This window comes from Podarcis cretensis, assembly GCF_951804945.1.
Source record: "Podarcis cretensis genome assembly, chromosome: 18".
NCBI lineage: Eukaryota > Metazoa > Chordata > Lepidosauria > Squamata > Lacertidae > Podarcis > Podarcis cretensis.
This window is the reverse complement of record NC_137188.1, coordinates 10,750,896-10,776,588: the sequence shown is the minus strand read 5'-3', so window position 1 is coordinate 10,776,588 and position 25,693 is coordinate 10,750,896. Positions and strand designations below refer to the sequence as shown.

Here is a 25,693-nt window from a genome sequence, read left to right as displayed (position 1 = left end):
AGAGAGAGATAGAGCTGGGTATCATCCGCATACTGATGAACCAGTGGCGTAGCGTGGGGGGTGCAGGGGGGACCGGCCGCACCGGGCGCAACATCTGGGGGTTAGGGTTAGGGGGCGCAAATCCATGGGTTAGGGGGTGCAAATTACTTGCCTTGCCCCGGGTGCTGACAACCCACACTACACCACTGTGATGAACACCCAGCCCAAACCCCCTGATGACTTCCTTTGATTTGGACACTAGACTTCTGTTGATGTAACCTAGAAACAAACCAATAAGTGAACCCCCATATTTTTTAAAAAAAATTCCACATTTGCAGCTGGGGATAGGCGTGGGCCTTCTGTTCATTTATTTCATTCGTTTGCTGATTCTCTCATTAGGAGGGATCAGTGGCCATGATCTTCGTTTTTTTTTATGTTGAGCTTCAGACCATATTTTGCACTCTCCTCTTTCACCCTCACTGGGACGCAGGTGGCGCTGTGGGTTAAAGCCTCAGCGCCTAGGGCTTGCCGATCGAAAGGTCGGCGGTTCGAATCCCTGCGGCGGGGTGCGCTCCCGCTGCTCGGTCCCAGCGCCTGCCAACCTAGCAGCTCGAAAGCACCTCCGGGTGCAAGTAGATAAATAGGGACCGCTTACCAGCGGGAAGGTAAACGGCGTTTCCGTGTGCGGCTCTGGCTCGCCAGAGCAGTGATGTCGCGCTGGCCACGTGACCCGGAAGTTTCTCCGGACAGCGCTGGCCCCTGGCCTCTTAAGTGAGATGGGCGCACAACCCCAGAGTCTGTCAAGACTGGCCCCTACGGGCAGGGGTACCTTTACCTTTACCTTTACCTTTCACCCTCATTAAGGCTAAGCCTAACATTTTACCCATGCTCAGTTCAGAGCTTTCAATCAGCCCAGCCTGACAAGGCACCCCTCACTTTGGGATGATTTGTTCCTAATCTCTCGTTTTAAGATTATTATTTTCTTTTCCGGGGTTGTTGTTTTTTGTTTTTTGTTTTTTTTGCAGGAATAAATTTGTGACTCCATTAAAATCCAGAGGCCTGCTAGCACCACCCTTCCTTCGACATACCTTCCCCTCCCCCCCAAAAAATACATTGTGTTTTAAGTGTTGCCCGAAAAAGAAGAAAACTCCCTCTGGCCTTCATTAAACCTCACAGTCCTGACATTATATGCAATAATGGAATCATTAAACAGAAAATATTGTATTCCTGACGCGTCCGCCGGGGACCTGCCCGTTTTTCCTTGTCTAAATATAACAGCGCCATTCTTAGGCAAAGAGCTGCTTCCGATCCCGCGGGGCTTTGTTATATTTTCACGGGCCGGGTTTGGAATAGAGTGTTTCCTCCTGGATCACGTGCCCCTGATTCCCTTACTCGTCCGCGGGTGGAAAATCAAATACGGTAAGGGGAGGTAATGGTCCCGTCACCACCTGGCAAATAGAAGGGGAAGAAATGGAGGCAGTGAGAGATTTTACTTTCTTGGGCTCCATGATCACTGCAGATGGTGAGAGAAGCCACGAAATTAAAAGCCGCCTGCTTCTTGGGAGAAAAGCGATGACAAACGTAGACAGCGTCTTAAAAAGCAGAGACATTACCTTGCCAACAAAGGTCCGTATAGTTCAAGCCATGGTTTTCCCAGTAGTGATGTATGGAAGTGAGAGCTGGACCATAAAGAAGACTGATCGCCAAAGAATGGATGCTTTTGAATTCTGGTGCTGGAGGAGACTCTTGAGAGTCCCATGGACTGCAAGAAGATCAAACCTCTCCGTTCGGAAGGAAATCAGCCCTGAGTGCTCACTGGAAGGACAGATCCTGAAGCTGAGGCTCCAAGACTTTGGCCACCTCAGGAGAAGAGAAGATTCCCTGGAAAAGACCCTGATGCTGGGAAAGATGGAGGGCACAAGGAGAAGGGGACGACAGAGGACGAGATGGTGGGACAGTGTTCTCGAAGCTGCCAGCATGAGTTTGACCAAACTGCAGGAGGCAGTGGAAGACAGGAGTGCCTGGCGTGCTCTGGTCCAGGGGGTCACGAAGAGTCGGACACGACAAAACGACTCAACAACAACAACAACAAAGGGGAGAGGTCCCTCCCAAGGCCCAAGCACAGTGTTAATAATAATAATAATAATAATAATAATAATAATAATAGCAACAACAACTTGCACCTCACCTATCTGTCTGGGTTGCCTGAGCCAACCTGGGCAGCTTCCAACATAATATAAAAATACAACTGGGCATCTCACTCCGAATTTCCAGGGACAGTCCTGGAATAGCAGAAGCTGTCCCGGTTTCTGATTTTATCCCAAAATGTCCCGCTTCCCTCCCCCCCCACACACCTCCTGGATGTGGGGGGGGGGGGAACAGAGACCTGTTTATCCTGAAAATAAAATCCTTGCACCCAGGGCCGGATTTAGGTTTGATGAGGCCCCAAGCTACTGAAGGTAATGGGGCCCTTTATATGTCCAGCTGCCCTTTGTCCACACAAATTGTCGCTGTGTTCAATATATGCTATATGGTTATTTATGGACCTAATAGGTATCTGAAGCCATTAATAATTATTATTATTATTATTATTATTATTATTATTATTATTTATTTGTACCCTGCCCATCTGGCTGGGTTTCCCCGGCCACACTGGGCAGCTTCCACAAACACCAAAAATACACTAAGATGTTGTTGTTGAGTTGTTTAGTCGTGTCCACCTCTTCGTGACCCCCTGGACCAGAGCACGCCAGGCCCTCCTGTCTTCCACTGCCTCCCGCAGTTTGGTCAAACTCATGCTGGCAGCTTCGAGAACACCGTCCCACCATCTCATCTTCTGTCGTCCCCTTCTCCTCGTACCCTCCATCTTTCCCAACATCAGGGTCTTTTCCAGGGAGTCTTCTCTTCTCATGAGGTGGCCAAAGTCTTGGAGCCTCAGCTTCAGGATCTGTCCTTCCAGTGAGCACTCAGGGCTGATTTCCTTCAGAATGGAGAGGTTTGATCTTCTTGCAGTCCATGGGACTCTCAAGAGTCTCCTCCAGCACCATAACTCAAAAGCATCCATTCTTCGACGATCAGCCTTCTTTATGGTCCAGCTCTCATTTCCATACATCATTCCTGGGAAAACCATAGCTTTAACTATACAGACCTTTGTTGGCAAGGTGATGTCTCTGCTTTTTAACATGCTGTCTAGGTTTGTCATTGCTTTTCTGCCAAGAAGCAGGCGGCTTTTAATTTCGTGGCTGCTGTCACCATCTGCAGTGATCCTGGAGCCCAAGAAAGTAAAATCTCTCACTGCCTCCATTTCTTCCCCTTCTATTTGCCAGGTGGTGATGGGACCAGTGGCCACGATCTTCGTTTTTTTGATGTTGAGCTTCAAACCAGATTTTGCACTCTCCTCTTGCTGTTTTAGGGGTTGTTTTTAAAAGTCTGGAACAGATTGATCTGTTTGCATTCCTTTCTATGCCTTGGTTTTGGAACACTTTGGTTTTGGAACGGAATTTCTGGAACGGATTAAGTTTGAATACCACTGCAGTATTCATTCTCTGCCCTAGTCCTGATCATTACCCAGTTTGCATTCAAACTGTGAGGACTGGAGAGTTAATTTGCCTTCTGGAGAGCATCTAGGAAGTGCAAGACTGGCTCGTTTGGTTGGATCCTGCTGGTCACTTGCAAAAGCACACAGCTCCTACGGGGAGCGTCTTTCGCACTCGTGTCCTGCTGGCCGACTTCCAACCGGGGCACCTCATTGGCCACTGTTGTGAGGACAGGATGTGGGCCTAAATGGGCCCCCTCTGGCCTCATCCTGCAGTCCTTACGTGAGCCCAATGCCACGACGGTCCATTTTTCCTTTAAAGAAAAAAAAAAAACAAGTTTCTACAGTGGTGCCTCGCAAGACGAAATTAATCCGTTCCGTGAGGCTCTTCGTCTAGCGGTTTTTTCGTCTTGCGAAGCAAGCCCATTGACAGCTTAGCGGATTAGCGCTATTAGCGGTTTAGCGGCTTTTAGCGATCAGCTGTTAAGCGGCTTATCAGTGGATAAGCAGATAAGCGGCTTAGCGGCTTAGGAAAAGGGGGGGGGGAGGGGAAAACCCCGCAGGAACTCGCAAGACATTTTCGTCTTGCGAAGCAAGCCCATAGGGAAATTCGTTTTGCGAAGCGCCTCCAAAACGGAAAACCCTTTCGTCTAGCAGGTTTTCCGTCTTGCGAGGCGTTCGTCTTGCGGGGCACGACTGTAGTCCCTATTAATGGAGGAGATATACAGCCAGGCATGTAGGCAGGATTCTACCTAATTCCTCAGTTAGTCAGATCTAATTGGGGGCTTCATTTGGGGGGGGGGGCATCTGACCAGCTTCCTGATTCCACAGAAGTTCCTCCTCCACTGAGTGGGGCATGTCCTGCAAGGGCAGGGGCTACAACATAGCGCACAAAGTCGCCTCGCCCCTTTTGCAGCGCTAGGGTAGATTTCCTCTTCCAAACCCCCCCCCCCGAAAGGTCTTTATTTAAAAGTGGGGAAAAGAGGATTTTTGTGGACGCTGTTTCTGGGGCCCCCCACGTTTGAACTGCCGTATTTTTCACTCTATAAGACGCACCAGACCACAAGACGCACCTAGTTTTGGGAGGAGGAAAACAAGAAAAAAAATATTCTGAATCCCAGAAGCCAGAGCAGCAAGAGGGATCGCTGCGCAGTGAAAGCAGCAATCCCTCTTGCTGTTCTGGCTTCTGGGATAGCTGCGCAGCCTGCATTCGCTCCATAAGACGCACACACATTTCCCCTTACTTTTTTCGGAGGGGAAAAGTGAGTCTTACAGAGCAAAAAATACGGTATTTTGCTGCGGGGTCTCTGGGCCAGAAAGGCACAGAAGCATAAAGTAGAATATAATAGCAGTTTAGCCTCTCAGCCAGGAAGTTATTTGACTCTAATAACCTTTACCTTTGTGCAATTCCACTTTGCGGGGGGGAGATGAAAAAGTGTTAGAGGCCGGGGGGGCAGGCGCGTTTCCCCCCCGAAGCTCCGACTTCACAGGCTCATTACGACACCGCCGCAGGATCTGGGGCCCCGGGGGACCGAGTGCGAAAGAACGGCAGGCTCTTGTTCCTATGGCGACCTGTGAGGCTGTGGATCTCTCCGCCTGGGGCTGTGCTTTGGGTAGCGGCAGATCAAATACAGCCGGGGGGGGCAGGGGGGAGAACGACATGTGAATATTCGCAGGCGAAAGTGCGGTGGAAAGGAAATGGCTTGAATTAAGACCCACAGTGCAGATAACGAGAACTGTAGTTTCTCGCCCGCCTGGCGCTACGGTTCCCGGCGCCCGCTGCGAACTATGCTTCCTGGGTGGTTCTGGCGGAAGACACCGGTTTTTAAACGTAGGGCAGTGGTGTCCAAACTTTTTTTTCCAAAGAAGGCCAGATTTGATAAAGTGAAGGGCCGTGGGGGCTGACCAAAGTTGTTGACTTTTTTTAGGATGGAAGTTGAGCTTTTTTAAGGAAATAAATGGCCGGATAAAAGAGAAATGGAATTTGGACATGTGGGTTTGGCCGCACAATGCCAGGAAAACTTTGGTTCTCATATATATATATATATATATATATATATATATATATATATATAAAATATTCCAAGATTTTTAAATATAACGACATTTTCCATTCATTATGACATCAAATTACCATCAATAGCTTAAGGTAAAGGTAAAGGTAAAGGGACCCCTGACCGTTAGGTCCAATCGTGGCCGACTCTGGGGTTGTAGCGTTCATCCCACTTTACTGGCCGAGGGAGCCGGTGTACAGCTTCCGGGTCATGTGGCCAGCAGGACTAAGCCGCTTCTGGCGAACCAGAGCATCCGCACGGAAACGCCGTTTACCTTCCCGCTGGAGCGGTACCTATTTATCTACTTGCACTTCAACGTGCTTTCAAACTGCTAGGTTGGCAGGAGCAGGGACCGAGCAATGGGAGCTCATCCCGTCATTGCGGGGATTCGAACCGCCGACCTTCTGATCGGCAAGTCCTAGGCTCTGTGGTTTAACCCACAGTGCCACCCGCAGGAAATAAACTGCCATAGGGGCCAGATAAAACTGGACTTTGGCCACGAACTATAGTTTCTCCCCATCTCACATAGCTACAATTCCCAGCACCCGCTGCAAACTTTGGTTCTTTTAAAAATATATATATATATATATATATATATATATATATATATATATATAAAATTTTCCAATATTTTTAAATATAACAACATTTTCCATTCATTATGACATCAAATTACCATCAATAGCTTAAGGTAAAGGTAAAGGGACCCCTGACCGTTGGGTCCAGTCGTGGCCGACTCTGGGGTTGCGGTGCTCATCTCGCTTTATTTGCCGAGGGAGCTGGCGTGCAGCTTCCGGGTCATGTGGCCAGCAGGACTAAGCCGCTTCTGGCGAAACAGAGCAGCGCACGGAAACGCCCTTTACCATCCTGCCGGAGTGGTACCTATTTATCTACTTTCCCTGGTGTGCTTTTGAACTGCTAGGTTGGCAGGAGCAGGGACCGAGCAACGGGACCTCACCTCGTCGCGGGGATTCAAACTGTTAACCTTCTGATCAGCAAGTCCTAGGCTCTGTGGTTTAACCCACAGCGCAGTGGGCATAAAGTAAATGGTGGATAAAGTCGGCGCAAAGCGGGGGTTGCCAACTTCCTCTCTAGGGTACGCGCTTGCACAAAAGCGCACGCTTATTTAAAGAGCACCCACTACGGGATGCAGCCACGAACAAGGCAGCTCTTTAATCTCCTGGCCGGCCTTTGACAACCTGTCTCTTTCCGGCTTTTAGCTACGACGGACCCGGTTGCTAATGGTGCATTAACCTTGCGGAGCCTCCGCAATTACCCTGACACTAATTTCTGACCACCTTCGTGGTTGGGGTCGTTTCGATTTGCGGGTTTGACAGGGAGAAAGGAAATTCTGCCGAGGAAGGAAAGAAGCATGTGTCTGGCTCTCTCGGAGCGGAGATGTATATATACCTTTTGCCAATGTTTTTTTTTAATATAAAAAAGGTTAAAAGTAAGAAGCTTTGGCGTGAAAAGGGGGCGTTAAGAAATTCAGACAGGCTCCATCTTTCCGCGGACAGATGTTGCTTTAAAAAAATGTAATAAAAGCAGCATTTAAGACTGCTCTCTCTTGCTCTCTCCCTTTCCAACCCTCGCTCACTCACTCACTTTTTCTTTCCTGTCTTTTTTAATGGCAGAAATCCCAGGTCTCCCCTGACCTCATTAGGGTAATTAGTGCAAACCTTTTGAAGCTGGGAGAATAAGCTTTGAGCCTAGGGGGGACGGGGCGAAGCACAGCCAGGGTTTATTTTTTAATTTTTTAAATAACGCGCAGGGGGTTGAATGAAAAGTGTGTGTGCTTGTGTTTTGTGCATCAGGGGCTCAAGGGGTCATCTAGTCCAGCCCACCCCCAGACAACTGCTGGAGATGTGGGAGTAAAAATGCAAAAAACGATTAACTGCCCAATGATAAGATCATTTTGGTGCGAGGTGAGGATATTTATAGCAAGAGTAATAAAAAGAAGGACGCGGGTGGCGCTGTGGGTTAAACCACAGAGCCTAGGACTTGCCGATCAGAAGGTCGGCGGTTCGAATCCCCGTGACGGGGTGAGCTCCTGTTGCTCGGTCCCAGCTCCTGCAAACCTAGCAGTTCGAAAGCACGTCAAAGTGCAAGTAGATAAATAGGTACCACTCTGGGGGGAAGGTAAACAGCGTTTCCATGCGCTGCTCTGGTTCGCCAGAAGCGGCTTAGTCCTGCTGGCCACATGACCCGGAAGCTGTATGCCGGCTCCCTCGGCCAATAAAGCGAGATGAGCGCCACAACCCTAGAGTCGGCCATGACTGAACCTAACGGTCAGGAGTCCCTTTACCTTCAATAAAAAGCAATTGATATGTAGGGGAACTGAATTAAATTCTAAATTATATTCCGGAAACGTGGGAGATTTCAAGGGGTTAAAAAAATGCATGTACCATGCTATATTGGAAGCAAAAAACCTTGTATTTATGAATTGGATGAGCCGCAAAAAGATTCCGTTGACAACTTGGTTTGATAATATGGACAGATTAGCTACATACGACCGAATTGCATGTCGACGCAAAATAATGGATAAATATGAAGAAATCTGGAATGAATATTTAAGCGATATGGCGGGAAGTAGGGGGAGGAGAGAGAGGTGGGAAAATATTGTTTAAAAAAGGTGTAGTAGATATATCAGTGTATTCAAATCTGAAGTGTCAAATTGTGTTATTGTTGTTATTATGGTTTTTGTTGTATGTGTCTTTTGCGGTTGATGTTTGTATCAAAAAAATGATTAAACAATTTTTTAAAAAATAAAAAGGAAGCAAAAAGGAAAGAAAGGTTTGCTGCAACTGGCTTAAGGTAAAGGTAAAGGGACCCCTGACCATTAGGTCCAGTTGTGACCGACTCTGGGGTTGCGGCGCTCATCTCGCTTTACTGGCAGAGGGAGCCGGCGTACAGCTTCCGGGTCATGTGGCCAGCAGGACTAAGCCGCTTCTGGCAAACCAGAGCAGCGAACGGAAACACTGTTTACCTTCCCGCCAGAGCGGTACCTATTTATCTACTTGCGCTGGTGTGCTTTCGAATTGCTAGGTTTGCAGGAGCTGGGACCGAGCAACGGGAGCTCACCCCGTCACGGGGATTCGAACTGCCGACCTTCTGATCGGCAAGTCCTAGGCTCTGTGGTTTAACCCACAGCGCCACCTGCGTCCCTGCCACTGGCTTAAAGAGGGTGCAAAAAACCATCCCAAGGTAACCCCGGCCCATGCCCGGTTTTAAATAGTGAATTTTGAAGCAGAGAAACGCAGGCGAGGATGGAATGTTTATTACGCATCAGCCGAAGGGTTGATTTTTCCAGAACTACCGAAAAAGAGAAAATAACATCCCCGCAATGCATCAGTCAGAGTTTTAATAAAATAATTGTTCTCGTATTTGTTTCTCAAACTGAAATTTTCAGGTTGGGAACCAGAGTAAAACTGCACGAGTTGTCTTCCCAAAATTGTTTTACCAGGCCCCTCCATACACAAACACACGACTGCTGGTCCCAAATCGAAGGGCGAGCCCCAGTTTCGTTCTGACAGTCCTGTTTCTCAAATATTGCCTTGCCTTTTGGTCCCCAGGAAAGGAGATTCGTTTCGACACCAAGACACCTGCGGCCCACCAATAAAGCCATATTTTCTCGCCGACTGTTTGTCCCATTTGGAAAACTCTTGGGTTATTACGGCCAATGTTAATCCTACCCAGAGTAGGCAAAAATGACATTTATGAGCGTTGGTCGACTCTGAGCAGGGATGTATTTAGAAACAGGCTGTTTGTAGCATACCATGCCGCAGGAAAAAAGGAAGGAACTGCAAATCGTTTAGGGGAAAAGATCGCCTAGATTGGCTTCCTGGGGTGAGGAAGGAAAGGGGGAAATGATTCTTCCTTCTCATCAGTAGCGCGGAAGGGAAAGATCCGACAGCTTTAAATAACCGCGGTTCCCCCCTTTTAGCCTGACCTGCGGCACAACCTACACCATTAGGCAATACCGTTACGGAGGGGGCGGTTCTGTCGAAACGGCATTTCCTGGCTGCCGTTTTCCTTCACCAGCAAACACGCTTTCTCCAATTGCTAAGCGATCCGTTGCGACGCTGCGGAAGAGCCGAAGGCAGCCGTGCCTCCTGCTGTAAGCGGATGAGCCCAAGGTTTGGGTCATCGCTTGGATGTAAACAGAACAGAAACGAAACAAAAAAAAAAAAAACAGGTCTGGAATCTTTAGGACATCCAAACGCAGATGGGTCTACAGTTCCCCTCATCCTAAACCGACCAGAGTTGATGGGAACCGGAGTCCAACGACATCAGGCCAGTCCCTCGCACCTTTTCAAATTCCTTAAGTGCCAGCACTGGGTTTTTCGGCACCCCTGAGCCGCCACCAGTTCTTGCTGGGGCTTTTATTTCTAAAACAGTTTGTGGAACGCAGATGCAGGTGAGCCCACGAAAGGGCGAGGCGATACCAATGTCGGGGAGAGGATAGAAGAACTGCGTGGTTTTCCCGCTCGGCGGCGGAGGCAGGTGAGCTGGTGGCGGGGAAAGGGGGTGGGTTTAAACAGCGGCGATCTCGTTTCCGGTTTGCCACATCTGGACCCAAGAAGAGCAGCCGCAGCAAACGCCGCCGATGGCCCCCTCCTTCTCAAGGAGAGGAAATTCCTGGCCCGTGAGCTGCGGCAGGTCGACGTTACACCGGCGACGGGACGCCTGCCCCAAGCTGGAATTCTGATCCGAAACTCCTGTCCTGCCTGTTTTTAGGAATGTGGAAGGAACACAGTCCTGGAGGGCTTGGCGATTCGATCTCCAGAGTCACTACATTCGTCTCGTCGGCCGCGGGGCAAAAGAGGGGACGCCCGCTCTCCTCTCCAAAAGCCCCGGGAATGAAGGTTAGGTGGGGCTAAGCAGCATCAAAAGCAGCGCCAGGTTTTTTTAAAGTAACAGTTTAAAAAAAAGAAACGACAGAAAGGGAATTGATAAAAGTGGCTTCTCATGGGGGCTCTCCACCTCCTCTGGTCACTTCAAGGCCGTCATCACCTAGAAAACGAAAGCAAAATTACAGGGAATCTGCCAGTTGCTCTACGGACTCAGCTAAAGGGTAAAGGGACCCCTGACCATAAGGTCCAGTCGTGGCCAACTCTGGGGTTGCGGCGCTCATCTCGCTTTACTGGCCGAGGGAGCCGGCGTACAGCTTCCGGGTCATGTGGCCAGCAGGACTAAGCCTCTTCTGGCGAACCAGAGCAGCGCACGGAAACACCGTTTACCTTCCCGCTGGAGCAATACCTGTTTATCTACTTGCACTTTGACATGCTTTCGAACTGCTAGGTGGGCAGGAGCAGGGACCGAGCAACGGGAGCTCACCCTGTTGCGGGGATTCGAACCGCCAACCTTCTGATTGGCAAGTCCTAGGCTCTGTGGTTTAAGCTATACAGCTGCAAAAATGACGTTTTAAGTGCATCATACAAATGTGGCAGTAGGTGGCCGTGGTGAGCTAATGGCAAATATTTTAAAACTTTTTAAAAAGCATTTTCACAGACTTTTTAAATATATCTCTAGATTCAGCCTAGGATACAGATGCAGCTGATGTCCCAGCAGCTTTCTGGCGGTTCCCTCGTTGCGAGAAGTGAAGCAAGAGGGAACCAGGCAGAGGGCCTTCTTGGTGGTGGCGCCCACCCTGTGGAACACCCTCCCATAAGATAAATTATTATTATTATTATTAAGGAGATAAAGAACTACACAACTTTTAGAAGACATCTGAAAGCAGCCCTGTATCGGGAATTTTTTCGATGTTTGACGCTTTATTATATTTTTATAAGGGCTGGAAGCTGCCCAGAGTGGCTGGGGGAACCCAGCCAGATGGGCCAGGTTATAAATAATAAAATTAGTAGTATTAATAGTATATTATTATTATTTTTATTATTATCCCATACAAACTTCCACACAAACTGGATGGAACTCCTTCCCATTAGAAAACCCATTAGGCGCAACAGTAAAAGTTTTACATCTGCACCATAAACACCTTTCTAAACTTTTATTCCTCAATCTTTTAAACAATGCACATCAGATGTTTCATTTTGCCGTAAGCCACTTTGGAGACCCAGCTGTGGTGACAATCGGGATCATTTTTAAATAGAGAACAAAGGCAGCATCACTCGCATCAAGTTATCTTAGCCGTTTTGTGGGCGAATTAATCTTTTTTAAGAGTGTTGGCTTTCAGAAACCTTCCTTGACCTTGCTTGCAAGCTAGCTATCTACAAGGCAGAGCCTGGCTTTACTAGGCAATGGTTCACTTAGCTGGCCCTTGCCTTCCTATCTTCTGACCACTGAGCATAAAGGAATTGGAAACCTAGGCTAGGAGCAGCTCATCTCCTTTGGCACAAAGGCCACATTCACCCTCTGGGGGCTGCCACTTCCTGCAATCTCTTCTCATGACAAGACTTGATCCAATCCCTTGACAAGTCTTCCAAATACATGTATATTGTCAGGGAACTGGAGGCAGAGAAGGGGGAGAGAATGGGGACTTACAGAGATCAGGCTCCGTTAATTAGCAGCTGTTCTTCCTCGGACGAGGAAGGGGACGAAGGGCTGCCAGGAGGCAATGAATCTGAGAGGGGGGAGCCACTTCCGGGGCCCAGCCACTCTCGTAACAGAGGAAGGAAGGGGGTTGGGCTCAGGAAATGGATATGCTGGGGGAAACGGAAAGCTGCTTCAGTCGAGGCAACTGACTCACCATGATGGAGACGGACTTTTGAGCTCTTGTATATAGCGAGAAGAAACCAATAAATCTTTGTAAATATGGCTGGATTCCCAGACTCTTATCTCTACTAGCACCCACCAATCATTCCTGACATATATATACATACATAATTTTATTTGCAGGCCGCCATCCCATGCCTTGCTCAAGGCAGCTTACTAAAGAATGAAAAAGAAATAGACAATTGCAACATACGAAAGTTGGTAATAAGCAATCAGAAACACGCAACCAAATCAAACCATTTCCACATAAAACATGGTAAGATGTAAAGATAAGAAGTTAATATAAATAACAAGAACTCCCAGGACCCTGACCAAACAATACCCTAGCCCAAGAGGGCTGAGGAACACAGTGCTAATATCCGCACCGGCCCTTGTGAACTTGAAGAGGGCGGTCCCCTCACTGTGAGAAGTGAGGTTGCAGGGAACCAGGCAGAGAGCCTTCTCGGTGGTGGCGCCCTCCCTGTGGAATGCCCTCCTGTCAGATATAAGAATATAAGCAACTATCCGACTTTTAAAAGACATCTGAAGGCAGCCCTGTTTAGGGAAGTTTTTAATGTCTGAAGTTTTATTCTATTTTTAGTGTTCTGTTGGGAGCCCCCCAGAGTGGCTGGGGAAACCCAGCCAGATGGACAGGGTATAAATTATAAAATTATTATTATTATTACAGTAGTACCTCAGGTTAAGAACTTAATTTGTTCTGGAGGTCCGTTCTTAACCTGAGGTACCACTTTAACTAATGGGGCCTCCCGCCACCGCCGCACGATTTCTGTTCTCATCCTGAAGCAAAGTTCTTAACCCGAGGTACTATTTCTGGGTCAGTGGAGTCTGAAACTTGAGGTACCAGTTTATTGTTATTATTAAAGGCTCAGGAGTAAACCCTACACAAATCCAAAGTCCCTAAGAGGGTTGGATAGCTCCTTGTACGCCTCCTTCCGGTATCTCCTGTACTTTTTAATGCTTAATGCTTTATTGTGTTTTTAATATTCGATTGGGAGCCGCCCAGTGAATACAGTGGGGCCTCGCAAGACGAAAAGAATCCATTCCGCGATTCTCTTCGTCTAGCGGTTTTTTCGTCTTGCGAAGCAAGCCCATTGACAGCTTAGCGGATTAGCGCTATTAGCACTATTAGCGGCTTTTAGCGGCTTATCGGATCAGCTGATAAGCGGCTTAGCGGTTTAGAAAAAGGGGGGGGAAGGAAAAAAAGTCGGAAAAACTCGCAATACATTTTCGTCTTGCGAAGCAAGACCATAGGGAAATTCGTTTTGCGAAGCACCTCCAAAATGGAAAACCCTTTCGTCTAGCGGGTTTTCCATCTTGCGAGGCATTCGTCTTGCGGGGAACCACTGTATTAAAGATACACTCACCAGATGAACACGCCCCATAGAAGTAGGGGGAGTTAAACACATCCTTGACTGTTCAACCTTGATATAATCCTATAGCAGGACTTGGGTGTCACCAACCTAACACCCGCAACCCCAAGGGTCATTCATACTTCGCACTCACCGTCTCAGATTCCGAGTTTCAAACAGGGTATCTTCGTCGCTCTCGAGGGAGGCCATCTCCATGGGGTCTTCCGAGTTGGAAAGGAGCCCGTACTTTTTTCGCGGCGGCTTCCTTGTCCTGCAAAAAAATGGCCTGCGTTCAGCTACGGTTGTGCTCATCACGGGCTGTGTGTGACGTTAAGCAAGCCCAGAGCAGACCCGTGGAAATTTGCGGAGGTGGTCGGCTTAGCGACATTTCATTTCAGCAGGTCTACTCTTCAATTAGGGACACGGCTGGCGCTGTGGTCTAAATTTCATTCTAAATGAAATCAGCCCTGTGTGCTCACTGGAAGGACAGATCCTGAAGCTGAGGCTCCAAGACTTTGGCCACCTCATGAGAAGAGAAGACTCCCTGGAAAAGACCCTGATGCTGGGAAAGATGGAGGGCGCAAGGAGAAGGGGACGACGGAGGACGAGATGGTGGGACAGTGTTCTCGAAGCTACCAGCATGAGTTTGGCCAAACTGCGGGAGACAGTGGAAGACAGGAGTGCCTGGCGTGCTCTGGTCCAGGGCGTCACGAAGAGGCGGACATGACTAAACGACTAAAACAACAGTTTCTGCGCACCCCTGGAACGTACAGCCCTTCCCTCTGGGGGAGCAAAGAATCCTGGAACCGCAGTGTTGGTATGGGGATCCCCGAAGGTCATCTTGCCCAACCCACCGCAAGGCAGGAATACTTTTTGCCCAAACTTGAACTCATGACCCCGAGACAGAGGGTCTAGTAATATGCCGCCCGAGCAACCCAGGGTTTTAAAGGGCGATGACAGTTATTGCGATAATAGGTAAAGGTAAAGGGACCCCTGACCATTAGGTCCAGTCGTGGCCGACTCTGGGGTTGCAGTGCTCATCTCGCTTCACTGGCCAAGGGAGCCGGCGTCCAGCTTCCGGGTCATGTGGCCAGCAGGACTAAGCCGCTTCTGGCGAACCAGAGCAGCGCACGGAAACGCCATTTACCTTCCCGCCGGAGCGGTACCTATTTATCTACTTGCACTTTGACGTGCTTTCGAACTGCTAGGTTGGCAGGAGCTGGGACTGAGCAACGGGAGCTCAGCCCGTCATTGTGGGGATTCGAACCGCCGACCTTCTGATTGGCAAGCCGTAGGCTCTGTGGTTTAACCCACATCCCATTGCGATCATACGGGACACAGGTGGCGCTGTGGGTTAAAGCCTCAGCGCCTAGGGCTTGCCGATCGAAAGGTTGGCGGTTCGAATCCCTGCGGCGGGGTGCGCTCCCGCTGCTCGGTCCCAGCGCCTGCCAACCTAGCAGTTCGAAAGCACCTCCGGGTGCAAGTAGATAAATAGGGACCGCTTACCAGCGGGAAGGTAAACGGCGTTTCCGTGTGCGGCTCTGGCTCTGGCCAGAGCAGCTTCGTCACGCTGGCCACGTGACCCGGAAGTGTCTCCGGACAGCGCTGGCCCCTGGCCTCTTAAGTGAGATGGGCGCACAACCCCAGAGTCTGTCAAGACTGGCCCGTACGGGCAGGGGTACCTTTACCTTTACCTTACATTGCGATCATAAGCAAGGCAGAAAATGGGAAAGGTGGGGAGTGGGCGTGGCTTCGTGGGAAGGTTCTGAGGGCCGGGTGGAGGGGCCTGGGGGCCGCATCCGGGTCCAGAGCCGGAAGTGCCTTTTTTGGGGGGGTCTTCTTCCTCCTCCTCCTCTTCCTCACCGCAGCGCTCTGCCCCCGAGGTAGTAGAGGAGGCCGATGCCGGCCACGCCGGCGATGACGTAGAGCGCCCGGTGAAGCGCCGGCATATGCAGGCCCAGCAGCCCAGAAGACGACGAGGAAGAGGAGGAGGAAGAGGACCCGGGTGTCGCGGCCGCCGTCGGCGCCGCCTCCGTAGCCGCGCTGTCCCCGGCCGGAGAGGTCTTGTTCCCCGCCGCCGTGAGAGTCAGCAGCGCCGCCGCCGCCACCCAGACGAGCCTCGCTGCTGCCGCCGCCATCCGAGGCTCCGCGGTACGGGTAGGCCGCGCCGGAAGTGGCGGCGGGGAAGCGGTGCAGCGACGGACCGGCTTCCGGTCGGCCGACGAGAGAGTTTGGGGGAGCGGCTAGAGCGGCGTTTCTCCTCAGCCGCTCCTGGTGTTTTCTCTATGGGCCCGAGTTAGGAAAACGAGGCTTTTCCTCTCAGGGAAAGGCCGAGCAGAAGCTGGGATTTGCTTTAAGAGGGGAAACCGGGAGAAGTCAAACGATAGCAGTGTCTGTCGGGGGATGGGACTACAGTTCCCATGTGGCATAGCGCGGGTGGTGGCGCCCGAGAAGAATTGATCGCCGGCGCGGTGCATCACGGGTAATGCAGTCCTGGCGCTCGCAGTGCATTGTGGGGGAGCAGCACCGCCTGAGGAGAATGAAGGCCGCCTTTTTAAAGCTCTGCTTCCGGTGTGGTGCCTGCCGGGAAATGTAGTCCTGGCGCTCTCAGCGCATTGTGGGGGCAGCAGCGCCTGAGGAGAATGAAGGCCGCCTTTTTTAAAGATCCGCTTCCGGTGTGGTGGTGCCTTCTGGGAAATGGAGTGCGAAATTCGCGGCTTTTTTTTTTCCCCAGCTGCTTACGAGGAGGCGCGGTGGCTGCTGGGAAGTTCCGGCTGCAGCTTCCCGTCAGGCCTCGCGGGGAGGCTTCCGCTTCCGCTCGGCGCAGTGCATGCCGGGACTTGTAGTCCCCGGCTTCTCCCGGCGCCTGCCTTCCCCGCTGCTGGTCTCCGCTGTGCCCTTGGCGTCGCCATGCTCCCTCTCGGCCGCTTCCTCGCCCGCCGCGCCTGGGCCCTGGGCTCCCGGGGCCAAGCCAGGCACTATGCCGAGGCCGCCCCTGCCGGGCAGCCCCAAATGGCCTTCACCTTCGCCTCGCCCTCCCAGGTAGTCGCCATGGCAACCAAAGTGGGGGGGGGAGATTTTTTTGGGGGGGGGGGTTCTTTCAAGACTGGCCTTTAAAGGGTTAACTTGCAGTAGTGGGGGAGCCTGTGGAACCTCCAGCTACGTGACAAGCTGCCAAGTTGCTAGTCCACAAGGTCAATTCATTGGAAGGGGGGGGAAAGAGGTTTAATAATAATAATAATAATTTTTTATTTATACCCCGCCCTCCCCAGCCAAGGCCGGGCTCAGAGCGGCTTACAAGCAATAATAAAAACAAGATGAATGGTTACAAACTTAAAAACAAAAATAAAATACAACATTAAAATAATGGAACATTAAAATATTAAAATGTAGCCTCATCGCAGGAGGAGAAGGAAAAGGGGGAAAAAAGGGTTAATTGAAAGAGGGGTTTTTTTGCCCCTTCAAATAATATTTATTATTTTCAGTAGATAAACATAATAAAAAAGAAGAGATCAACAACAATAAAGACAAACAAAAAAGGAGAAAAAAAGAGAAAAGATACACACCACATATTACCACTTAATTTTAATTTAAAGAGGTTTAAAGGGTTAATTTAATGAGGTTTAAAGGGTTAATGTAAGGAGGGGGGGTAGTATGTGGCTCGTCAGCCTGATGCAAGTTGCTAATTCACAAGGTCACTCATGACTTCGTTTGTTTATTATATAGGATTTAAATAATAATAATAATAATAATAGTAATAATTCTTTCTTTGAATAATTACATTCGCTTCTTTGGAAAAGATCAAAAGGGGGGAGATTTAAGAGGGTTGCTTTGGGGAGGAGCTGCTTTTGAATTCTGGTGCTGGAGGAGACTCTTGAGAGTCCCATGGACTGCAAGATGGACGAGATGGTGGGACAGTGTTCTCGAAGCTACCAGCATGAGTTTAACCAAACTGCAGGAGGCAGTGGAAGACAGAAGTGCCTGACGTCTTCTGGTCCAGGGGGTCACGAAGAGGCGGACACGACTAAACGACTCAACAACAACTTTGGGGAGGAGTTGTTGACCTGCAGAGCCACCTGGTTAATGCGGCTTAGTCCACAAGGTCGCCGGATTGAAATGGGAGGGGGAGATTTAAAGGGTTAACTTGGAGGGCCAGGGGAACCTCTGGCCTTGTCGCCTTTCTGAAAAACGTGCATGTGTAGTTTAAAGATATAAAAGCATCAAAGGGAAGTTTGCACAAACTTGCTCTGGTTCCCGTTTAGAATTCAGTTCATGCCTAAAATCTGTCGCTTTCAATGCTTTGAAACTGGAACCTTGGAAACGGAGCAGATCTGGTGGTTCTGTACTTCTGGGTTGTTTCGATTGACTTCCTGCATTTATTTATTGATTTGTCCTTTTATCATATCATCTGTGCTAATTATGTACTTAATAGTACATAACAACATAGACACATCTTTGAAATAAATCGACAAAATTTGCAGCCAGAGAGTCTTTGCGGAGCCTTTTAAAAACAGGGAGGAAGAGCTAAATGTTGGGGAAGATGTTGAGAAAGGGCAAGCTGAGGGGTGGGGGAAGGCCGTGGAACCTCCAGCAACATGATCCAGTACCGACCTGCCCAAGCTGACTGAAAGGCAGAGCCGTATAAATACGCTGGAAGGCTGAATGCAGAAAAGTACCGTATTTTTCACTCTATAAGACGCACCAGACCACAAGATGCACCTAGTTTTTGGAGGAGGAAAAGAAGGAAAAAAATATTCTGAATCTCAGAAAGCAGCAATCCCTCTTGCTGTTCTGGCTTCTGGGATAGCTGCGCAGCCTGCATTCGCTCCATAAGACGCACACACATTTCCCCTTACTTTTTAGGAGGGGAAAAGTGAGTCTTATAGAGCAAAAAGTACGGTAGCTTCTTGAAATGACCAGCAAGCTCAGGTGAGTCTGTAAAGGACCTCTCTGCTTCTTCTCACACGCTCCCTGTCCCCTTTTTCAGGTTTACTACAATGCGGCCAACGTGAAGCAAGTCGACGTCCCCACGCTGAGCGGATCCTTCGGCATCTTGGCCGCCCACGTCCCCACCTTGCAAGTTCTGAAGCCTGGAGTTGTAACGGTCTTTGCCGAGGACGGCTCTTCCACAAAATACTTCAGTATGTTTGGAAACTGGGGCAGGGTTGTGGGAGTTGGTTTCGGGTCTGTTGCAGCGAGACCCCCAGTGAACCTTTGTGGCCACAAACCGTGTTAGAAACTCAGATGCAGTGGTACCTTGGCTTAAGAAAAAGCTTACCGTATTTTTCGCTCTATAGGACGCACTTTTTCCCCTTCAAGAATGAAGGGGAAATGTGTGTGCGTCTTATGGAGCGAATGCAGGCTCCTGGCTTCAGCGATAGCAACGCGAAGCCTCCGAAGCGCAGAGGGAGCGCTCCCTCCGCGCTCCGGAGGCTATGTGTTGCTTTCGCTGAAGCCTGGAGAGCGAGAGGGGTCGGTGCGCACTGACCCCTCTCGCTCTCCAGGCTTCAGGGATAGCCGCAGGAGCACAGCGGGAGAGCAAGACTCTCCTGGCTTCAGCGAAAGGAACCTGAAGCCTCCGGAGCGCAGCGGGAACTTGCGCTGCGCTGCGAAGGCTTCAGAGATAGCCACTGCGCTCCGGAGGCTTCGGGTTCCTTTCGCTGAAGCCGGGAGATTAAGGCTTCAGGTGGGTTCTGAAGGCAGCCCTGTTTAGGGAAGCTTTTAATGTTTAATAGATTAGTGTATTTTAATATTCTGTTGAAAGCCGCCCAGAGTGGCTGGGAAAACCCACCCTGATGGGTGGGGTATAAATAAATTATTATTATTATGTGCACCATCTTTCGAGTTCCTTGGTTGAAACGGAAGGAATAAAGAATGGTTCATGGCCCTGCTCTCAGCTAATTCTTTTGTGTGTGTTTCCCCCCACCTGCTTTTCGACTTCCTTGAAATTTTGCAGTTAGTAGCGGCTCTATCACGGTGAACGCAGACTCTTCGGTCCAGCTGCTTGCTGAGGAAGTGGCGATGTTGGATCAGCTCGACGCTGCGGTGAGTGGCGTACCTACCCTCTCTTTCCTCTTCCCCCAGAGACTTCCTTACATACCCAGCTGGAGCCTATCCTTAAAATCCCTAAAAACATCAGAAGTCTGCTCCACAGTCATGCAGAGATTCTGCTAATTTGAAAACACTTTGCATTTTTCTGTCCAGTGTGTGGCATCAGCGACGTCACAGATGGGAGCATGACTTGCTCCCCATCTGTAGCCCAATTTTGTGCTGGCCCAGGAGGTTTGCCATTTTTAGAAGGGATTTTATCACTTTGACACCTTAGTTCAAAGTATACCCTGCGGGTGTGAGCTTAATCAGTAACGTAAATGGCGTTTCCGCTCTGGTTTTCGTCATGCGCCAGAAGCGGTTTAGTCCTGCTGGCCACATGACGCGGAAAGCTGTCTGTGGACAAACACCGGCTCTCTCGTCCCAAAAGCGAGATGAGCGCCGCAACCCCATAGTCGCCTTTGACTGTACTTAACCATCCAGGGGCCTTTTACCTTTTAATCTGTAATGTGAAATATTTTCCAAGTTTGATGCGATGCCATGGGGATGACCGCATGCAAGACTTAACAATTGTGCGTGCATTGTTTTTTTGAAATTTTCAGCAGCGTTTGTAGTAAAAGTATACTTTATTATAAAGTAACAGTCCGGTAGGAAAGGAAAAAACCGGGGTACACAGCCATTACTTCAAAAAACACAAGTGCATTCTCAAGAGAGAGCACATTGAATTAGATGTTGCCACAGAACGAGACCCAGCGCAGAGAGAATGCAAAACAAACATTATAAATAGAGAATGAAGATGTACTTGCCTCGGAAATTGCCATCCATGTGATTGGCCTGTCATATGCCTGCCAAACAGAGGAAAAGTCTATAGATATCCTTTATTGAAAAGTTACCATACTTTTCCGTCTATAAGACGCCCCCATGTATAAGACTCCCCCCTATTTCGAGGGACTCAAACTTAAGAAAATGGGGAGAGACGGCACAGAGTTGTTGAGCTTTTTTTGTGGGTTAAACCACAGAGCCTAGGGCTTGCCAATCAGAAGGTCAGCGGTTCGAATCCCCACGATGGAGTGAGCTCCCGTTGCTCGGTCCCTGCTCCTGCCAACCTAGCAGTTCGAAAGCACGTCAAAGTGCAAGTAGATAAATAGGTACCGCTCCGGTGGGAAGGTAAACGGCGTTTCCGTGCACTGCTCTGGTTCGCCAGAAGCGGCTTAGTCCTGCTGGCCACATGACCCGGAAGCTGTACGCCAGCTCCCTCGGCCAGTAAAGCGAGATGAGCGTCGCAACCTCAGAGTTGGCCACGACTGGACCTAACGGTCAGGGGTCCCTTTACCTTTACCTTACCCAGGGTGGTTGAGCAACCCTCACTTTTTAGCATGATTTTTAAAGGAAAAAAACATAGCCTTATACACGGAAAACTACAGTAGTTTCTCTGAAATGGGAACAAACATTCCTATATGGAACCGAATCATTTAAAGAAAAACCCAGAGACTCTTTCAAGCCCTGTGACATGTTCAGATGATAGCGTTTTGTCCCCATCACCCCCGCCCGAAATGCCCTCCCCGGCAACTGTCACGTTGCACCTTTTTCCTCTTCCGGGTCTGATCCTGGCAACTTTTGTCCCCCCCCCCCCGCCGTTTGCAGACAGCCAAGTCGAACCTGGAGAAGGCCCTGTCACAGCTGGCGTCCGCCTCTGATGAAGCAGCCAAGGCGGAAGCGCAGATCAGCGTGGAAGCCAACGAGGCGATCGTGAAAGCTTTGGAGTGAGAAGGGTAAGCCCAAATAATAATAATAATAAATTTTTATATCCCGCCCTCCCTAGCCGAAGCCGGGCTCAGGGCGTCTAACAACAATAAAATAGTACAACGTTCTAAAATCATTTCATTATAAAAGTAATTCAAATCAAATTGATGGCAACAATTGGGCCAAAGTTCTGTGAAAATTGCCAAAGGAGGGAGTCAGGCTGTGCCCTGGCCAAAGGCCTGGTGGAACAGCTCTGTCCTGCAGGCCCTGCGGAAAGATGTCAAGTCCCGCAGGGCCCTAGTCTCTTGTGACAGAGCGTTCCACCAGATTGGAACCACAGCCGAAAAAGCCCTGGCTCTGGTTGAGGCCAGCCTAACCTCCCTGTGGCCTGGGACCTCCAAGATGTTTTTGTTTGAAGATCGTAGGTTCCTCCGTGGGACATACCAGGAGAGGCAGTCCCATAGGTACAAGGGTCCTAGACCGCATAGGGCTTTAAAGGTTAAAACCAGCACCTTAAACCTGATCCCGTACCCCACCGGGAGCCAGTGCAGCTGGTATAAAGGTAAAGGTACCCCTGCCCGTACGGGCCAGTCTTGACAGACTCTGGGGTTGTGCGCCCATCTCACTTAAGAGGCCAGGGGCCAGCGCTGTCCGGAGACACTTCCGGGTCACGTGGCCAGCGTGACATCGCTGCTCTGGCCAGAGCCAGAGCCAGAGCCGCACACGGAAACGCCGTTTACCTTCCCGCTGGTAAGCGGTCCCTATTTATCTACTTGCACCCGGAGGTGCTTTCGAACTGCTAGGTTGGCAGGCGCTGGGACCGAGCAGCGGGAGCGCACCCCGCCGCAGGGATTCGAACCGCCAACCTTTCGATCGGCAAGTCCTAGGCGCTGAGGCTTTAACCCACAGCGCCACCTGCGTCCCTCAGTGCAGCTGGTATAGCACCGGGTGAATGTGATCTCGCAGCGAGGACCCCGTAAGGAGTCTCGCCGCAGCATTCTGCACCCGCTGGAGTTTCTGGGTCAGTCTCAAGGGCAGCCCCACGTAGAGCGTGTTACCATAATCCAGTCTGGAGGATTCCACGCTCTAACCATTACGCCACGCTTTCCCAGGACCCCAGTTCCTGGCAATGAGGGTGGTTCAAAGCGGTGAGAGTGATTTCTTGCTTCAGACAGATTCCTGCCGCTAGGTGGCACAGAAGGGCTGGTGGACAAATATATCTGGTGAGCTTTCAAGCTCCCCTTCTTAAGCCAGCGTGCATTAATTGGCTATTCTGTGACTTTGCTCAACTGCCTTCCATCCTGAAAAAGGAAATTGCTGCCTTCTTTTTTTTTGCATCGGATGAGACCCCGAGTATTAGAAAGGCCACTCTATCCCCAACTCTCTGTGTCAAGGAGGACCGAAAGAGTTCTGCTTTCCCCCCCCAAAAAAATGTTTTATTAGATTTCACAATATTATAAACAAACAGACAAACACACAAGACAAACAAACATAAATCATAGCCTTATTGAAAATTTCAGTTATTAACTTTGTTAAGTGACTTCCTCGCTTCCATTGGTTGAATTTCATTGCATGTGCTTTTAACGGTTTCCCAAATCCCAATTTTTATGAAATTTAACTTAAGCATTAACATCCTTAGATCTTCACCTTATGGAATTAAACATATTAATTCGTCACTTAACATAAATAAAATCCTTAGCCCATTAGGTATCTGCAAGCAATTTTCAGTTAGTTTAAATTAACAAATTTAACTAAATAATCATTAAATTTATTCCGCTCTTCCTGATACTCCTCCTCCTTTTGGTCGCGGACTCGAAAGAGTTCTGCTTTAGCCCCTGCTCACTGAGCTGCCTGCTTGCTCTCGCTTTCTCCCACGCCCACCCAACGTACCCATCAGCGAACGTCCCTTTTTGTTTGTGAGCCTCGCAGCAGCGTGGCCCAAAGTGGAACGCCCTGCAGGTGTCGTTAAGCTCCGGCTCCTGCTGGAATCAGAACTGCCATCTTTTGCACAGAAACTACAACTAATCCAGAATGCGGCAGCTAGACTGGTGGCTGGGGGCAAGACCACATAACACCGGTCTTGAAAGACCTACATTGGCTCCCAGGATGTTTCCAAGCACAATTCAAAGTGTTGGGGCTGACCTTGAAAGCCCTAAATGGCCCAGTATCCCTGAAGGAGCGTCTCCACCCCCATCGTCCAGCCCAGACACTGAGGTCCACCTCCGAGGGCCTTCTGGCGGTTCCCTCACTACGAGAAGCAAAGCTACAGGGAACCAGGCAGAGGGCCTTCTCTGTAGTGGCGCCCACCCTGTGGAACGCCCTCCCACCAGATGTCAAAGCAATAAACAACTACCTGACATTCAGAAGACATCTTAAGGCAGCCCTGTTCAGGGAAGTTTTTAATGTGTGACATTTTAGTGTATTTTTGGTCTCTGGAAGCCGCCCAGAGTGGCTGGGGAAACCCAGCCAGATGGGCGGAGTACTAATAATCAATTATTATTATTATATTACAACTAATCCAGAATGCGGCAGCTAGACTGGGGACTGGGAGTGGCCGCCGAGACCACATAACACTGGTCCTGAAAGACCTACATTGGCTCCCAGGATGTTTCCGAGCACAATTCAAAGTGTTGGTGCTGATCTTAAAAGCCCTAAACAGCCCAGTATCCCTGAAGGAGCGTCTCCACCCCCATCGTCCAGCCCGGACACTGAGGTCCACCTCCGAGGGCCTTCTGGCGGTTCCCTCCCTGCGAGAAGCCAAGTTACAGGGAACCAGGCAGAGGGCCTTCTTGGTGGTGGCGCCCTCCCTGTGAAACGCCCTCCCACCAGATGTCAAAGAGAAAAATAACTACCAAACTTTTAGAAGACATCTGAAGGCAGCCCTGTTTAGGGAAGCTTTTAATGTTTAATAGGTTATTGTATTTTAGTGTTTTGTTGGAACCCGCCCAGAGTGGCTGGGGAAACCCAGCCGGATGGGCGGGGTATGTATAATAAATTATTATTATTATATTCGGGAGAAGAAAAGGCTCAGGAGTGAACCCTACACAAATCTGGAGTGGAGTCCCTAAGGTGGTTGGACGGCGCCTTGTACGCTTCCTTCCGGCAACTCCTGCAGCCCAGCTGGTGCCAGATACCTTGCTCTGCTGTCCTTTGACATATCAATGAGGCTGAAATGGGCGTCTGTTCATCTGGGCAGTCCAGAACCTCCAGACATGCGGCCCAGGCTCGCACCCCAGAAAGGTCGCTTCAGTGCTGCAAATTCAGCACCCCCCTTGGCTTCTCATTCTCCTTGTCCGCCTGCCAGGGAATCCTTAGCTGCGATTTCTGCATTGCTGGGGGGTTGGACTGGATGAGCTTTGGGGTTCCCGTCCAACTATTTAATCCGATCGTTTTCTCTCTTTCTCTGTTGCAGGAATACCCCGCTGCTTTCTGGAAACGGCCCTGTCTCTCTTTTCCCTCCGGACCTCCTTCTCTTTGTCCGTGCAGATGGTTTGGGTAAACCCCGTCAATTTAGCTTTTGACCAATTAAAAACGGGTAGAAAATCTGCGAAAGTCCCCTCTGCACTTTCGTCCTTGTTTACATTCTTGCCTGCGCTTTAAGAGCCCTTGCGCCATTTGTAAAACTGTCCACCTGCTTCAGTTGAAAGCTCTTGTTAGCTCGGTTGGTAGAGCACGAGGCGCTCAATCTCAGGGCACGAGTTCGAGTCTCACATTCCTACATTGCCGAGGGTTGGGCCAGATGACCCGCATGGTCCCTTCCGACTCTACGATTCCATAAATCAGGAAGGAGAGGAGCTTCGCCCTCAAAGCCGCCCCCCTAGTCGCCCCACAAAATCCTCTGGACATGCCAGCAAGCCTAATCTCCCAGGTACTTAATTCCCAGGTGAGCCCAAAAGGCCTTATAAGCTACTCATCGTTGGCAGGCTGTGGGGCGAGCGGCTGTTGGGGTCCAAGGAAAGGAGGGAAGCATCACTCTGAGAGCGTTTTAAGGCAGGAACCGGCCTGTGGGTTTAGGGAAAGGTCAGAAACAGGCCAGGACATTTGCAGTGGCGGACTTTTGGGCTCTCAAATACCGCCTCCGACATTTGACACCTGGGGTGGACGTCTTTTAGAATGCAGCTTACATCCGCGGTTGCTTTCAAACTAATATTGCATTTTCATCGTCGTAACCCGCCCTGGGACCTTGGGGTGTGAAGCGCAGGTAAAAAGGTAAAGGTACCCCTGGCCGTTAGGTCCAGTCGTAGACGACTCTG

General features: G+C 49.9%; 2 protein-coding genes across 2 annotated transcripts; one reads left to right on the top strand and one right to left on the bottom strand.

Moving 5' to 3' along the window:
• Positions 1–8,830: 8,830 nt before the first annotated feature.
• On the bottom strand, positions 8,831–15,881 carry FAM174C (family with sequence similarity 174 member C). Its single transcript, XM_079961042.1, has 3 exons — positions 15,513–15,881; positions 13,804–13,920; positions 8,831–10,581 (listed from the first exon to the last, which is right to left on the bottom strand). The coding sequence occupies exons 1-3, from the start codon at positions 15,785–15,787 to the stop codon at positions 10,578–10,580; spliced, it is 396 nt and encodes a 131-aa protein (XP_079817168.1). The 5' UTR covers positions 15,788–15,881; the 3' UTR covers positions 8,831–10,577.
• Positions 15,882–16,506: 625 nt separating this feature from the next.
• On the top strand, positions 16,507–25,002 carry ATP5F1D (ATP synthase F1 subunit delta). Its single transcript, XM_079961031.1, has 5 exons — positions 16,507–16,691; positions 18,637–18,790; positions 19,606–19,694; positions 21,342–21,469; positions 24,853–25,002. Exons 1-4 carry the CDS (start codon positions 16,560–16,562, stop codon positions 21,462–21,464), a joined length of 498 nt encoding a protein of 165 aa, XP_079817157.1. The 5' UTR covers positions 16,507–16,559; the 3' UTR covers positions 21,465–21,469; positions 24,853–25,002.
• The last annotated feature ends 691 nt before the right edge of the window (positions 25,003–25,693 follow it).

Bases quoted from the DNA above. Each gene is read 5' to 3' on its own strand.
- FAM174C (XM_079961042.1), bottom strand. From the start codon at position 15,787: ATGGCGGCGGCAGCAGCGAGGCTCGTCTGGGTGGCGGCGGCGGCGCTG. The intron at 13,921-15,512 runs GTGAGGAAGAGG...ATTTTTTTGCAG, and splicing joins CTCGGGGGCAGAGCGCTGCG to GACAAGGAAGCCGCCGCGAA.
- ATP5F1D (XM_079961031.1), top strand. From the start codon at position 16,560: ATGCTCCCTCTCGGCCGCTTCCTCGCCCGCCGCGCCTGGGCCCTGGGC. The intron at 16,692-18,636 runs GTAGTCGCCATG...CCCCTTTTTCAG, and splicing joins CCTTCGCCTCGCCCTCCCAG to GTTTACTACAATGCGGCCAA. The intron at 19,695-21,341 runs GTGAGTGGCGTA...CGCCGTTTGCAG, and splicing joins TGGATCAGCTCGACGCTGCG to ACAGCCAAGTCGAACCTGGA.